We start from the raw sequence: 12944 nt of genomic DNA, 5'->3' as shown, positions 1-12944 counted from the left end.
TTAGCATATGGAACTATGCTAAACTGTAGAACTAATTTAAAAACCTGAAAGGAGATGAAATACAGCTAGCATAGCCAGAGGGAACCAGAACTCTTGGATACATTTAAGAAAACAAAATACGCACCTCACAGAATCAAAGACAAATTCCAACACAAGAAAAACTGCATGAAAGCAAGGAGCAAATCTGACAAGCACCTGTAGAAAGCCTGGGAGAATGGTCTTAAATCATAAGCGTTCCTCAAAACAAAACTGTTTCAGTATGGCTCATATAATTGCATGCGGAACATAAATACACTGAATACTTGATTCGAGTTCACACACCAGACAGACACAGCCCAAAGGGCAAGAAATCTGACAACTTTTTTCCTTCTCAGAAGAAATCAGAACTCGGATTCTTCGGATGAAGGTACACACAGCTGGCATGTTCCTGCAAGCCCATTCACCCCAGTTGAGCATCAGGCTGATAGCCAGCTGTTTTCATAGTTGTTTGAGCAAAGGTTCTTCATGAGGCCAACAAAACAACTAATATGTGAAAACTGGGACATCATATCTTTCACTAAGGCTTTTCCTGCAGTTATCCTGCTTTACTGAAATGCTGTAGCTGGGCACCAATGTCACTTCTAATTTCTGGTATCCGAAGCTGGCAGGAATGATGGCACCACGTGACAACCCCAGGCAGAAAAATGAAGATTTAACGCTTGGCCCTGCCGTACCCAAGAGAGACAAAATAGACCCACTGATGAGCAGAGAGCCGTAACTTCCTGTATGCCACACAGTACAAATAGAACTGCAGCTGGTAATGAAAACAAATAGCTCTGGCTGCTAAGTACTGGAGGACGGAGATGAGCCCAATAAATCTTGTGATACCACTTTGTTACTTAGTGGCAAAACTTCAGTCTCCCCAGCACCCAGGACCATCTATAAGAGATTACTGGATCAATTAATGGGTTCTGATCAATGAAATTACTTCCACAGTCAGCACTTGCCTACACCAGTTAGCTCTGATTTCTGATTGCACCTTCCAGGAATTTAACATCTGTGGGACATCAAGCCTACCACTTACAATGAAAAAGAAACAGGTAAAACAGACCACATGGATCACGCTCAGATACATCATGGTGCCAATGTTTTCTTACGTAAATCAATGGTAAGCCTGGACTCATCATGGATTTATACACATTTAGTACCAATATAGCCAATATGAAAGACTTTGAAATACAAAAATATCTATTCTAGGGAAGAAATTAAGGAGAGCAATGACACATCTGAGAGTGGAGGAGCAAGCAAACTGGATACATGAGATTACATAGAGAGGCCTAAACAAAGTAGATAGAGTTTTAATGCAGCAGTTTAGGTCACAACCCACAAGAAGCAAGCCAATTTCCACCAACATTACAAGACAAAAAGACAACAGAGAGAGCAGTAAGAAACCTGTCAGGATCCAGAGGCTCCTACGCTGCCAGAAACTTACCATGGAGACAACCACACTTTCTAATCGGAGGATCATCCATCTTCTGCACTGTGGACACCCTTGCACCTCTCAACACTTGGTGCAACACAAGGACACAATATGCTTTGGTTTTTTTGGTTTTTTGGGGTTTTTTTTTGTTTTTTTTTTAACAGTATTTTGATATCTTCATAGAGCATCTGAACTATAAAAAACACTGTAAATAATTTAGAAACTCCAGTTTTTCCTGCATTAATTCACAGCATAATTCCACCAAAATCACACATCAATTAATACATTCGCAGGACGCCACGGAACATTCTCCTGAGCATCATTCACAAATGCAGCACCATGCTTAAAATGAGCTTCTCTCTGCATAAAGAACTACAGTGTCCATTCTTAGCTAAAGTTAGATAAGGAGATCAAGAGACTTTTTTCCTACTGATTTCAGTAGCTTTCTACTGCACAAAACACGCTTGTGGCTCTTCTGGGGACCCTGAAGCACCCCACCCAGACTGCTAACCTTTGGTGCTTAACACTCAGGAACACCTGTGCCAAGGCAGCTTCACTTACTCCTCTCTCCTCAAGGCCCCAGAACACTCCCTGCTGTGAAGGCTGGATCCGTCACCCTGCCAGACCTTTGTGAAGGGGTGGGAGGGAAGAAGTGCCAAGGACCAGGGCTGTCCGTGTGCTTTGCCAAGAACTAGAGAGGCTCAGCCCTTGCTTTTAGTTTCACACACATATTTTCAGGCATTCTTCACTAACATCTCCATCATTTTTTTCCGTTCACTTTTCCTGGAAGGCACAGCATGCCGTCAGCTGCTTTCCACTGCTAACAGGAACTTTATGACACAGCAAGTGCTACAAATAATGTTCTAGCTGCATGAGGCCACCAAACAGACACAAAAAAAAAAATCTTGCCAGATCATCTGAGTTTCTGTGCCTCGCATCTAGATTCTACAGGTACTTCATACTTCCAGAATCAAAACCACCTAGAAGAACCAACACGGCACACTGTCTCTTTATCTTTACAGTAGGAAAGTTACCAGTTTCTTCCCCAAAAAGAAGAGCAGACTTCTCTGCATAGCAACGCCAAACACGGCATGTATCAGATCTGCAGACATAACCAAGTGTGTCAGGAGAACACCTAGTACCTCCCTGCCTAGGACCAAATGATATTTCCCACAGCAGATAACACACGCAAACAATTTTTAATTTAACTTTCCATGTTGTATTTGCAGAGAAGAACTGATCTAAGGTCTCTAAAAAGATGGGATAAAAACGTGGAGAAAATGCACACGTACAATTCAAGATACTACTACTGCAGATCCATTTTAAGTCATGCTCTTGGCAGTAGAGCACAGCTCTTCCCTCCCCTGCTATCTATCCCTGTGTATAACGAGCCTGGGGAAGGAAATGATCCAGGTTTGATCCAGCCCAACTACAGGAAACCAGCAGTTTTAACCCAGAACCATCTGCCCCGATTCCATTCACTGCACAACCTCAGAAAAGGCAGCACAAAAGAAAGGGGAAACATATGAAAGATGGAACTAGCTTCTTTCCAAAGCAATATCAGCATATGCTCGTTCAGATGACTCATGGATCTGCATTACCAGATTTAGGTGTTGAGTTTGTCATAACTAATTCTCTTCTCATTATTCATTTTTAGTTTTAAGGGCCCCAAGTGATGAGAGTTCCACTGTTTCCATTATGAACTCACTACAGTTTGTGCATGGTCTTCCATGTAATTACCTTCACTTTGTAGCTCTGCACTCATGAACCACTTCCATGATTTAAAGATGTCAGCCCCTTCCTTAGCTGTATAGTTCAGCTTTTGAAATCAAAAGTAAATCCTTTGCAATCTCAACTTATCAACTTCACTTAAATTACTTATCAACCTCACCCAAGTTTAACACCTCTATTTCAACAGCCTTTACAAATGTAACTAACTTCATTCTGGGCTGAATTCCAAATTCCCACAATCTTCCCACATACCCACCCCTGACATGGCATTATTCTTCAACTGCTCAATTATGATACCAAAAAAAGTTAGCGCAGAACAGAAGTAATAAACACTTAAAAGAAATGAAAAACAAAACCCTCCTGCTGTAGAATTTCAGATTTCCTACAAAGAACGTCAGATAAAAGTTAATTTCTTCCTCATCTCCAACCTTGATGTAACTGTTTTTACAAACAGCATAATAACGCAGTCGATCCAGAACAGTTTAACAGGTATTATCCCCTAAACTCCAAGTATACACACACCAAGTAGGATTTCCTGCGCTTACACATCTAAAGCACCACATTTTGCTCCACGAATCACTGGAACTCCTGGAAATGGGCAGCGTATGAAGTCTCTCTTTTTGCACTGGCTGGCAACAGATACACAACAAATTTGCTACACAGCTCAAAGCAGCTGCCTTCCAAGAAACACAACTGACTGCTTCGTTTGGACTCAACAATGTCCCTGACTTAAGCATCATTAAGAAGATTTTCACAAAATGGAGGATTTAAAACTCCTAATGCCATTCTAAAGCCTGGCTATATCTCGTCTACACAATGCACTTGGCAAACATGCATTTCTATGGAGTTCTATCAATTTATCATGACGTCTTTCATAGAACAGATAAACAACTTTTGAACATGCAACAGTCTGCTTCCAAGTGTTGGTTGAAAGTGCCTGATCACACGCCTGCTACAAGATTACAGGCAAAAATTAAGTACGTTATTGGAGAGCACTTCAAAACAGAAGAATTGTACAAAATGGACTGTTGGCATTGAGTAGTACCAACATTTGCTTTTGATTGTTACCATAAATTTAGAGATGATTTATACTGCTTGCGCCACTTTGTTCTGGTAGCACAAATCAGAGGATGTCGGCTGGGGAGTCAGGAAGAGAAACGGGAAGAAAGGCTGAGAGCTTTAAGAGGATGTGACAATTCCAAAATACATAAGAATGCTCAAGAAAGCAAGCTTAATAGTTTAGAAATCTCAGTGTTCACAATGAATCCCACAGGTTTGCCTGATGAAGCTGAGAAAACCACCACAGCGTATCCCTATTACACAAAGAATGATCCAAAAGCAGTTACAGGATAAAGACGCTTGAGCTCATGCATGAGATGATGAGATGTCCCTCTGTCATACATCAACCGCAGCCTGCACTCACTGTGGGATTTAGATGAGATCCAACTATTCACCTCCAGGACATCCACATGCCAAATATGCGGCACACATGGCTTTCTCAGTAGGAAATACGCTGAAAACACTGCAGTGGTTGGAAAGTAAAATAATTCACCTTGATTTTCTGATTTTTCACTGTTCTCAAGAAAGATTTTAAGACGATACTTCTACTTTAAAACAACATTTTCTTCACTCAGATTCCAGAAACAGATTTCAGTTTGCACAGATAATCAGAAGGCAGGAAAGACTGGAAGTGGGCAGCATCCCCCAAAAGACAGAAAAATAGTACTTGTATCCTATTTCCTATTCTCCCTTCTTGATTTCTTGCTAATGTTAATGGCAGTAACTGGATCTGCCATTATTTTGAGCACCCTTCCACTACTGTATCAACAGTTTACTACAGTCCTAGAAGCCAATAGACTGCCCTCACTATTTGTTCACCTGATCTAATGCTTAAGAAAACCCTTGTGAATAGCCCTCCTACTGCCTGCAGAGCCTAAATACAAAATATATGCAAATCAACAGCCAGGGAAGTCCTAGTAGCAAGCTTCCAGCTCTTCCTAACAAGGTGCTTCCTACAAGTCCATCCCCTTTCAACACCAGCTCCACATTCCACACTACACTGGCCAAGGTCTAGTTCTTCATTAATCCCTCCTGCCCTTAACAAGCAAAAGCAGCACTCAGATCTTCCAGAACAAATCACATTTTCATTAATCTTCATGGCAGACAGGGACAACAGACCTTCTATGGCAATGACCAGGCCCTGGCTGACCACTCCCCAAAGCAGGCAAGGATATTAAACCCTCCCAGAAGACGGCAGCTCTACGGAGCTCACAGTAACTTTGCTGGTGCTGCTGCCACTCATCACACACTCTCCCTGTAAGACAACAGCTTTCCCTCCTCCACTCCCAGTCAACTACATTCCCAGCTTGGACAAATTGCATTTTACATATAAAAAACAAACAACAAAGCATGACAAACAGATCACCTTTCACTAGGAACGCCAGTCTTCCCCCAGACGCAGACAGACAGACAGACGTAACGACAGAGACTGTGACCCTGGCTCTCAATTCTGCTCAGCAAATGCCGCACACACACAAGGCCGGCCACAGCGCCTAGTAGCTGCTGCTGCTGCTGTACAAATATAGAAAGTGGAACAAGCATTTCAGCAGAAGAGATTCTGCTCGGCTCTGCAGGAGGGAGGAGCAGGGAGCTGAACTGGCCCAAGTGCTTTACCCATACATGGTCTCTGACAGAGCCCGTGGCTAAGACAAGTTCCTCCACACACACACGCACTCGTTCACCATCACGCTGTGCAGGGGAAGAAAAGATTGAAGCGTACAAACTTAAAGAAGGAGTCACTGCTTTGAAATGAGTCCAAGTTCACTTTGCTCCAGTACACCTCGGCAATACAGAAACTACCAATGCTCTTCCTCACCCAACAGAATTTGGCAGCAACTTGGAAGAGAGACAGAAACCTCCCTTCCAGGGAATCCCCACGTTCAGCAGCATTTCAAGAACTGCTGAACCGGCCAGGTCTCCCTTGTTGGTTTTGGAAGCACACACACACTTGGTACTTCTTGCCGAAGACCCAATTGCAGCAATCTTTTTGAACCTTTTCTCCCTGTGCTGCTGCCTGTTTCTCTGTTTGGTGTATTGCATGTTTTACGTGGTGATAAATAACTTAGAAATTCTAGCAGAAAATTTTTCTCATCGGAGTAAGTGTAAGCTGTAACTTTCAGCTATACTAGGAATGTAGCAACAGAACCAGAAATGCACTCACACAAACTCCAGAGCAGTCAAAAGCCCTGAAGTAAATACACAGCCCTTTCTGCAAAGACCTTACACATGGCTCAATCTCAGCAGTAAACTCCAACAGCTCTTTTGACTGTGCAGGGACTCCTCACTGTTCCACTCACAAACTGTGCTAAGCACTCTGCAGTCACAACACAAAGACAGGCAACTCAATACGCAGAAGAAATACAACTCTTCCCTAAGTCAAGCCGTCACAAGACTTCTTTTACTAATTGTTATTTAGAAGCTTACACAGAAAACAGGAATCTGTGGATGGTAAATACCAAGCAGGTAAGGGTGAGGTGGCAGGAAGATTTTAAGACAGTGATCTATAAGGGGATCCAGCATTATCAATGGGAGAAGAGTTTCCTCCACACTGCTTTGCCTACAGGAACTGCAAGACAAATGACATTCAAAATAATTCTGTTCCTGAAAGATGATTATTGCATTGCTTTCTCATGGGAAGAAGCATTTAAAGCTTTATCTCGTAAAAGGTTGGTAGGTATTAGGACGCTTGGTATCCATCCTGATGATCTCTAGAGTAAGTCAAGGAAGATGCCAACACTTTGTATGTGGACTTGGACACCACCAGATACTTCTGTTTCAGACTCCATAAACAGCCATGTCCTATGGTTTGGGAAAACAGGCACGAATCTTCCATTTCCAACTGATTCTGAAGGATCTGTGGATATCACAGCTCTATATGTGCTGCAATTGCTTTTGAACTACACAGTTTGAGTACAAAATAGCAAAGAATATTTATGGATGCAGTGAAAAACTGAATTTTAAATAAGATGTTTGATGAACGATGGATTTACTTTGACACGTGTAATGCTGAAATCTAGCAAATAACAACTACATTATTGCTATGAAAGGCACAGTACAGGACAGCCAAGCGAAAGCTACTGCAAAGACCTATTTTCAGACCAAGGTTCTGAAAAACTCCAATTAATTTCAAGTAAAAACAATATAAACCATCCTGGAACTTCAGCTGAACTCTTCAAACAATCAAGAGAGAAAATGGTTCTGAGAGAACACATAATGTGCAACCACAGGGAAACATCTCTCTGCAAAGGGAAGCCTGCCATGTACCAGCATGGCACAGTGCTCACTCAGCAGCCACTCACCCTCTCATTCACATCCTCACTGAAGACTTCCATGAGACGCGCTGCTGATGTGGATAAAGAGCCCGAAGTGCCCACTCATTTGCCTGCAATATCTAAACCAGTTATTCCTAATTACATTTACAACTAATTTTAACCAATGCACGAAATGTAACAGGTAACTCTAAGTCCACTTTGCATCATCTTAGTCTAAAGATATCTGCCAAGCCAAGTCATTACATCAGTTATAAGCCTACAGCAGTACACACTGGACAGCTCATGGACTGTGTGTGATTCTAGTTCTGCGATTAAGCTTTCACAGGGTATATAAACTCACACAAACCATCTCCAAAACAGAAATTCCTTTCTGAGAGGTCTCCTGCTCAGCTCGGGGTCTTTATTACTTGCTCCTTGTTGTTGCTGGGTGAATTCAGGGTAAATGGAGAGTCTGCAACACATGGAGCTGAAATGGCTGAAAGATCCACGCTTCTCAAGCTGTCAGAAGGATTTCCTCTACCTGAGATGACAACCATGCCCCATTACATTGCTGTCATAAACAAATGCGCCTGCTCTGTCTGCCACAGTTCAGACCTGTGAGCTACTCGACCCTACAGCAAGTCTTTACAGATTTACCTGCCCCACAGCTTTACAGCAGTTTACATTTTCTCCTTTGTCCTCCTCAGATTTCCTGCCCCTAATGTATATTTTAGCTTTACGTGCTCGGATCAAGTGTGAACAAGATGACATTAAAATGACATTTGGGAACTCCTGGAAGAGCAAATGCTGAAAGGCCCTTTTTCCACTGATATGCACCACAGAATCACAGAATGACCCGGGTTGGAAGGGACCTCAAGGATCATGTAGTTCCAACCCCCCTGCCTGGCAGGGCCACCAAACATACGCCTTTACTAGATCAGGTTGCCCAGGGCCCTGTCCAACCTGGTCTTGAACACCTCCAAGGATGGGGCATCCACAACCTCCCTGGGCAGCCTGTTCCAGGGCCTAACCACTCTCCTAGTGAAGAACTTCAAAAAACATGAAGCACCTTGACAGGACAACCAAGCAGAGACAGAAGAGGTTGTATCTGGCATTTTTCCACATAACACAGGCAGCTCTGTGTCAAGATGAAGTCCATTAAGTCTGCTGGATATTTCTTCCAACAAAGCCTCTCTCCGACTTCAAAAAAGCCTTGCAATAGGATAACAATTCAAGGTACTGTGTTCCAACCCCTCCAGAGAAATAACTTACAAGGGCCTGCAGAATTTCTTTTAATTTCCAGCTCCCATTCCAATAAACAATTCAGCATTTTATTTTGCTTTGATTTATAATGTTGTGGCTTTTTTTCCCCCCCCTCCCTAACCAAATAACCAATGGATTAAAATGGTACTTCTCACCTAAGGGCAGTTACCAAGGCAACAAATATCTGCCAAAGTCCTAGGGAACGGTAAACTAAAAGACAAGAAGCAATACTGAAAATGCCTAGATTGCAGGAAAGCATTAAGACACTCAGGTCAAGCCTGATAAACAAGAATGCTGAAACATATCTGAGAACATTGGGCTCCTGCAGCTGCTTCAGTAGCAAATCTCGCATTATCCCTACTTAAGGCTTCTGCTGGTATGGAGAGGTGCAGCCAGGTCCTGGAGCAGATAGAAAAACCCAGCCCCTATTCAGAGGTCTCTTCATCAGAGATGCAACAGGACATAAAGCTGCCAGACGCAGTGCAGCCACTTTCATGTTTCCTATAACAAGAAAGGTGTAAGGACTTTTAAACACGTGTCACAGTAATGTTACTGCCAGTAAAGCTGCCTCTTACAGACCTGGGGACAGATATCTGATGTTGCGCACAGCTCCCAAGAATACCACTAAAGGGAATAAAGTAAAAGAAGTTTATTACGGATACGCAGTGCCAAGTCACTGCAGTCTTCGCATCCAGCTGATGAGCTGTGCTATTAAAAATAAAAGCAATAGAAAAGACAGCTAAAGGCACTGGGAGGTTATTCAGCAATTATCGGGACTGTGAGTTGAAAGATCTGAACCTGAAGCGACAAACACGAGCAAAAAAACAAACCAAATCAAGCTGCTCAGGAAGGCCGAGCCCTCACAGACCAGAAGCAAAAGCATGTTTTAAGGTGAAAACCTCCACCGAGTTTTTTTCTAGATCAAGTGAGCTCCCGGTGGATCCCCCCCAGGAGCACACAGAAAAGGCACAACGGGAGAAAGGTGCAGCATTTGACCAACGCTCTCTGACGATACTGGCATGAAGAACGGCCGTGCCTTGAAGGTGACAACGTCCGGGCCACGAATCCTCGGGAACTCGAAGGAGTAAAGGTTCCGTGCTTTATTATAACGCAGCCTCTCTACTTCCTCCTCATAAACAGCCCTATAAAAATCTCACTCTCTTATTAACCTTTATTGCACCTTCACGTGTTTACCACCCGCTTTACGACCGGCCTCTCCTGCTTTTTATATTCTACTCCAACGGCGTCCACCGCCACTCCCCACACCTGAGGTTTAACGCCTCGCACGGCGCTGACCTCCAGCCCAACACTCACCCCACCCACCCTCCTCCCCCCTCACCGGTCCCGTAGCACGATCCCTCTCCCGGCGCTGCTCGGTAGCGCCTCACGCCGTCGCTCTCCCGCCCCCCACCGGCGGCGCCGCCCCGGGCCGCGCTCGCAGCCGCAGCGCCCCCAGCCGCCACCCCGCGGCCCGAGGCGCTGTCACCGCTCGGATCGCGGACAACCTGCGGCCCCCACGTCGTGGCCGCCGGCAGCCCGGGGTAGCGCGCGGAAGGAGGCGCCGGGCGGCCCCCACGGGCCCGATCCCCCCGCGCTGCCGCGGGGAAGCGGTCGGGGGGAGCTTGGCGCGCTGCGGTGGCTGCCGCCGCGGCCCTGCACGGCCGGGCTGGGGGCTGGGGACCGGGCGCCCGCGCTGCGGAGCGGGAAGGCGGCCGTTACCTGAGCGTGGCGGGTCGCGCTGTCCGCGGACTCCACGCCGCTCCCGCCCGGCCCGGCCCGAGCTCCTCCTGGCGGCCGCCGCCCTCACCTGCCCCCGGAGATCCACCCGCAACGGCTCGGCTCCCTGCGCCGCCTCGGGCCGGCTTCGCAAGATGGCGGCACATCCGGGAGAGACCACGGCGGGCGCGAGGCGAGGGGAAGCCGGAGCCGGCCGCGTTCCCTCAACCGCGGTTGGGCCCGTCCGCGCCCCACACAAACGCACCGCGCTCCCCCGCCCGATGCGGTGCGTCCGTCCGCCCGGCCGGCCGCGATGGAGATGGGGGTGGCGGCGGCTCTGGGCGCCGGGGCGGCGCGGCTGCTGTTCTACCCGACGCTGCTGTACACGGCGCTGCGGGCGGAGCTGCCCGCATCCCGCCGGCCATGGTTCCACCGCATCGACCGCGCCGTGCTGCTGGGAGCGCTGCCGCTGCGGAGCCGCAGCCAGAGGGTAAGAGTAAGGGTAGGGGCGGGACGGAGGAGCCCGGCGGAGCCTGACGGTGGCTGTACCCGCAGCTGGTGGCCGAGGAGAACGTGCGCGCCGTCGTCACCCTGAACGAGGAGTACGAGACACGATTCCTCTGCTGCTCCGCGCGGGTGAGCTCCGCTCCGCATCGCGGGGACCGGGAGGGGCGGGTGGGCAGGAGCCAGCACCTCGTTGAGCCATCACCTCGACCCATCACCTCATTGACCCATCACCTCGCTACTCAACGCCTCGCTGCGGTCACGGCGCCGCTGCATCTCCATGTCGGTGTCTGGGCAATGTATGGGCAGGCTCCGGGTTTTCTTTCTCGGAGTTTAAACGGGTGAACGTGCCGCTCGTTGCAGGAGTGGGAGGCGCTGGGAGTGGAGCAGCTGCGCCTCGACACCGTGGATCTGAGCGGAGTCCCCACCTTGGAGAACTTGCACAAGGGCGTCGAGTTCATCCTGAAGCACCGCGAGCGCGGTCACAGCGTCTATGTGCACTGCAAGGCGGGCCGCTCCCGCAGTGCCACCGTGGTGGCGGCATATTTGATCCAAGTAAGGAGACACTCAACTCAATGGGGTTTGCTTTCACACACTCCACGCGAGCACAGCCAACAGCTGCTACCCGCGTTTGCTCGAGAAGCACCTGAGCATGCACTGCTGCATTCATATCCCAGGACTTTAGGGTTTGCACTAGACACACATTTAAAGAGAAGGAGATAGCAAAGCCCCAAATGCACCCTGTTGTCTGCTCTATAGAACATGGCAAACGTAGGGTAAACGAACAAGAGACACTTAGATTTGCTGAACAGTAGTCTACCCTTTCTTTGATGATCTCGTTTATCTTTGTATGCCTCACTCATGGCACAAGTTATTAGCACAAGTGCTGGCAAAGATGGCTTGATTTTACAGGAAAGACAAACTGCTGTTGTGCCAGAGCTATGAAATGTGTGATATGATGCTATCTGCAGCAGCTCTGCCAAAGTAGTCAGACTTCAGGAAGCTGTTTGGGCCACTAACATAGCAACTTCTGAGCAGGTTTTGAGAGATTCTGAGATTCTTAATTGATTCTGGGTTCACCAAGCAGATAAATCTACTGTTTTTGTTGCTCACACCTTTTCCCTGGCTGTCTGACGTGATGAGCCTCTTTATGCTCCTTGGTGAATACCACTCAGGATCAAGAGATGTAGCACTGGCTTTCTGAGTCCTCTGCAGAGCCATCTGGGTTAGCACTGAAAACAAAGTCCCACATATGGATCCTACTGACGGTGCTATTGAAGACTCTTTCCATAGTGATACACTAACTCCTTATGTACCAGGGTAATTCTAATGTTTTAATAAAACACTACCCTTTCTTTCTGGTCTGGTGGGACTAGGACAGGTAACTACTGACAACGTGCAGGAATTCTGAGTGAGATGGACAGTGAAGGTCCTAGGCAGCAGCCACCCATCCCTCCTTAACTGAGGAACTCATTCCATGACACTGCACTGAGATTCAGGCCCATCTGAGGAGGTTTAAGTAAACAGAAGGGATAAAGATGTGAGTTCCTTAACGGTGCTAACATTGCCTGTAGCATCCAGAGGGGGCTCTGTTAACTGGTGCACGGATGGTGCATGGATTTTCACTTCCAGGGTTTCTGCCTTTTCAGCTGCATCACTGGAGCCCTCAGGAAGCAATAGAGGCTATTGCCAAGATCCGTCCCCACATCCTCATTCGGCGTAAACAAGTCCAGGTCCTGGAGAGTTTTCACAAGGATGTTACTGCTGGGACAGCTGCATAGTGTTGGTGAGAACTACCAGAATCTCAGTCTCAGCTCCTTTAAGTGTTGTACTTTTCAATGTTCAATAAAGATATTTTTACATAAGTTATGGTAAAAGGAGAGTTTGGGCTGTTTCATTACAACTTTTTTTCCTTATGGCCACTTATTTCTTGGAGCACTATCATTCTCACTCACACACAA

The 12944-nt window shown here is 46.8% G+C and overlaps 2 protein-coding genes across 46 annotated transcripts in view; one reads left to right on the top strand and one right to left on the bottom strand.

Moving 5' to 3' along the window:
• The window catches only part of CELF1 (CUGBP Elav-like family member 1), a 57026-nt gene extending 46397 nt beyond the window's left edge, over positions 1-10629 (bottom strand). For 19 of the 36 annotated variants that reach the window (XM_085548769.1, XM_085548757.1, XM_085548761.1 and 16 more), the window contains exon 1: positions 10483-10629. The gene's annotated coding sequence lies outside the window, so the exon portion shown is untranslated. Of the gene's footprint in view, positions 1-5615; positions 5763-10482 lie in introns of those variants that run through there. The other 17 variants (XM_085548776.1, XM_085548778.1, XM_085548784.1 and 14 more) reach the window with 2 other exon arrangements.
• A 165-nt stretch (positions 10630-10794) lies between these two features.
• On the top strand, positions 10795-12860 carry PTPMT1 (protein tyrosine phosphatase mitochondrial 1). Of its 10 annotated transcripts, none has more exons than XR_014946580.1 (5): positions 10795-10969; positions 11035-11115; positions 11347-11538; positions 12360-12523; positions 12633-12860. XR_014946580.1 is itself a non-coding variant. In XM_015864451.3 (4 exons), exons 1-4 carry the CDS (start codon positions 10799-10801, stop codon positions 12762-12764), a joined length of 576 nt encoding a protein of 191 aa, XP_015719937.2. In that variant the 5' UTR covers positions 10795-10798; the 3' UTR covers positions 12765-12860. The 10 variants fall into 10 exon arrangements, 5 of the variants coding, with proteins under 5 accessions (XP_015719937.2, XP_015719939.2, XP_085404977.1 ...); XR_014946581.1 differs by having other exon boundaries at positions 12616-12860; XR_014946578.1 differs by having other exon boundaries at positions 11035-11265.
• The last annotated feature ends 84 nt before the right edge of the window (positions 12861-12944 follow it).

The sequence above is a fragment of the Coturnix japonica genome, chromosome 5 (genome assembly GCF_054131305.1).
Source record: "Coturnix japonica strain WE chromosome 5, WE-NBRP24, whole genome shotgun sequence".
Lineage (NCBI taxonomy): Eukaryota > Metazoa > Chordata > Aves > Galliformes > Phasianidae > Coturnix > Coturnix japonica.
Note: the sequence above shows the minus strand (reverse complement) of the source record. Positions and strands in the feature narration are given on the sequence as shown.

What these genes read in the sequence shown, in the direction of transcription:
- PTPMT1 (XM_085548851.1), top strand. Translation starts at nt 10,799, where the DNA reads ATGGGGGTGGCGGCGGCTCTGGGCGCCGGGGCGGCGCGGCTGCTGTTC. An exon ending in CGGCGCCGCTGCATCTCCAT is followed by an intron (nt 11,266 to 11,346) that starts GTCGGTGTCTGG and finishes CGCTCGTTGCAG; the next exon opens with GAGTGGGAGGCGCTGGGAGT. An exon ending in TGGCGGCATATTTGATCCAA is followed by an intron (nt 11,539 to 12,632) that starts GTAAGGAGACAC and finishes CTGCCTTTTCAG; the next exon opens with CTGCATCACTGGAGCCCTCA.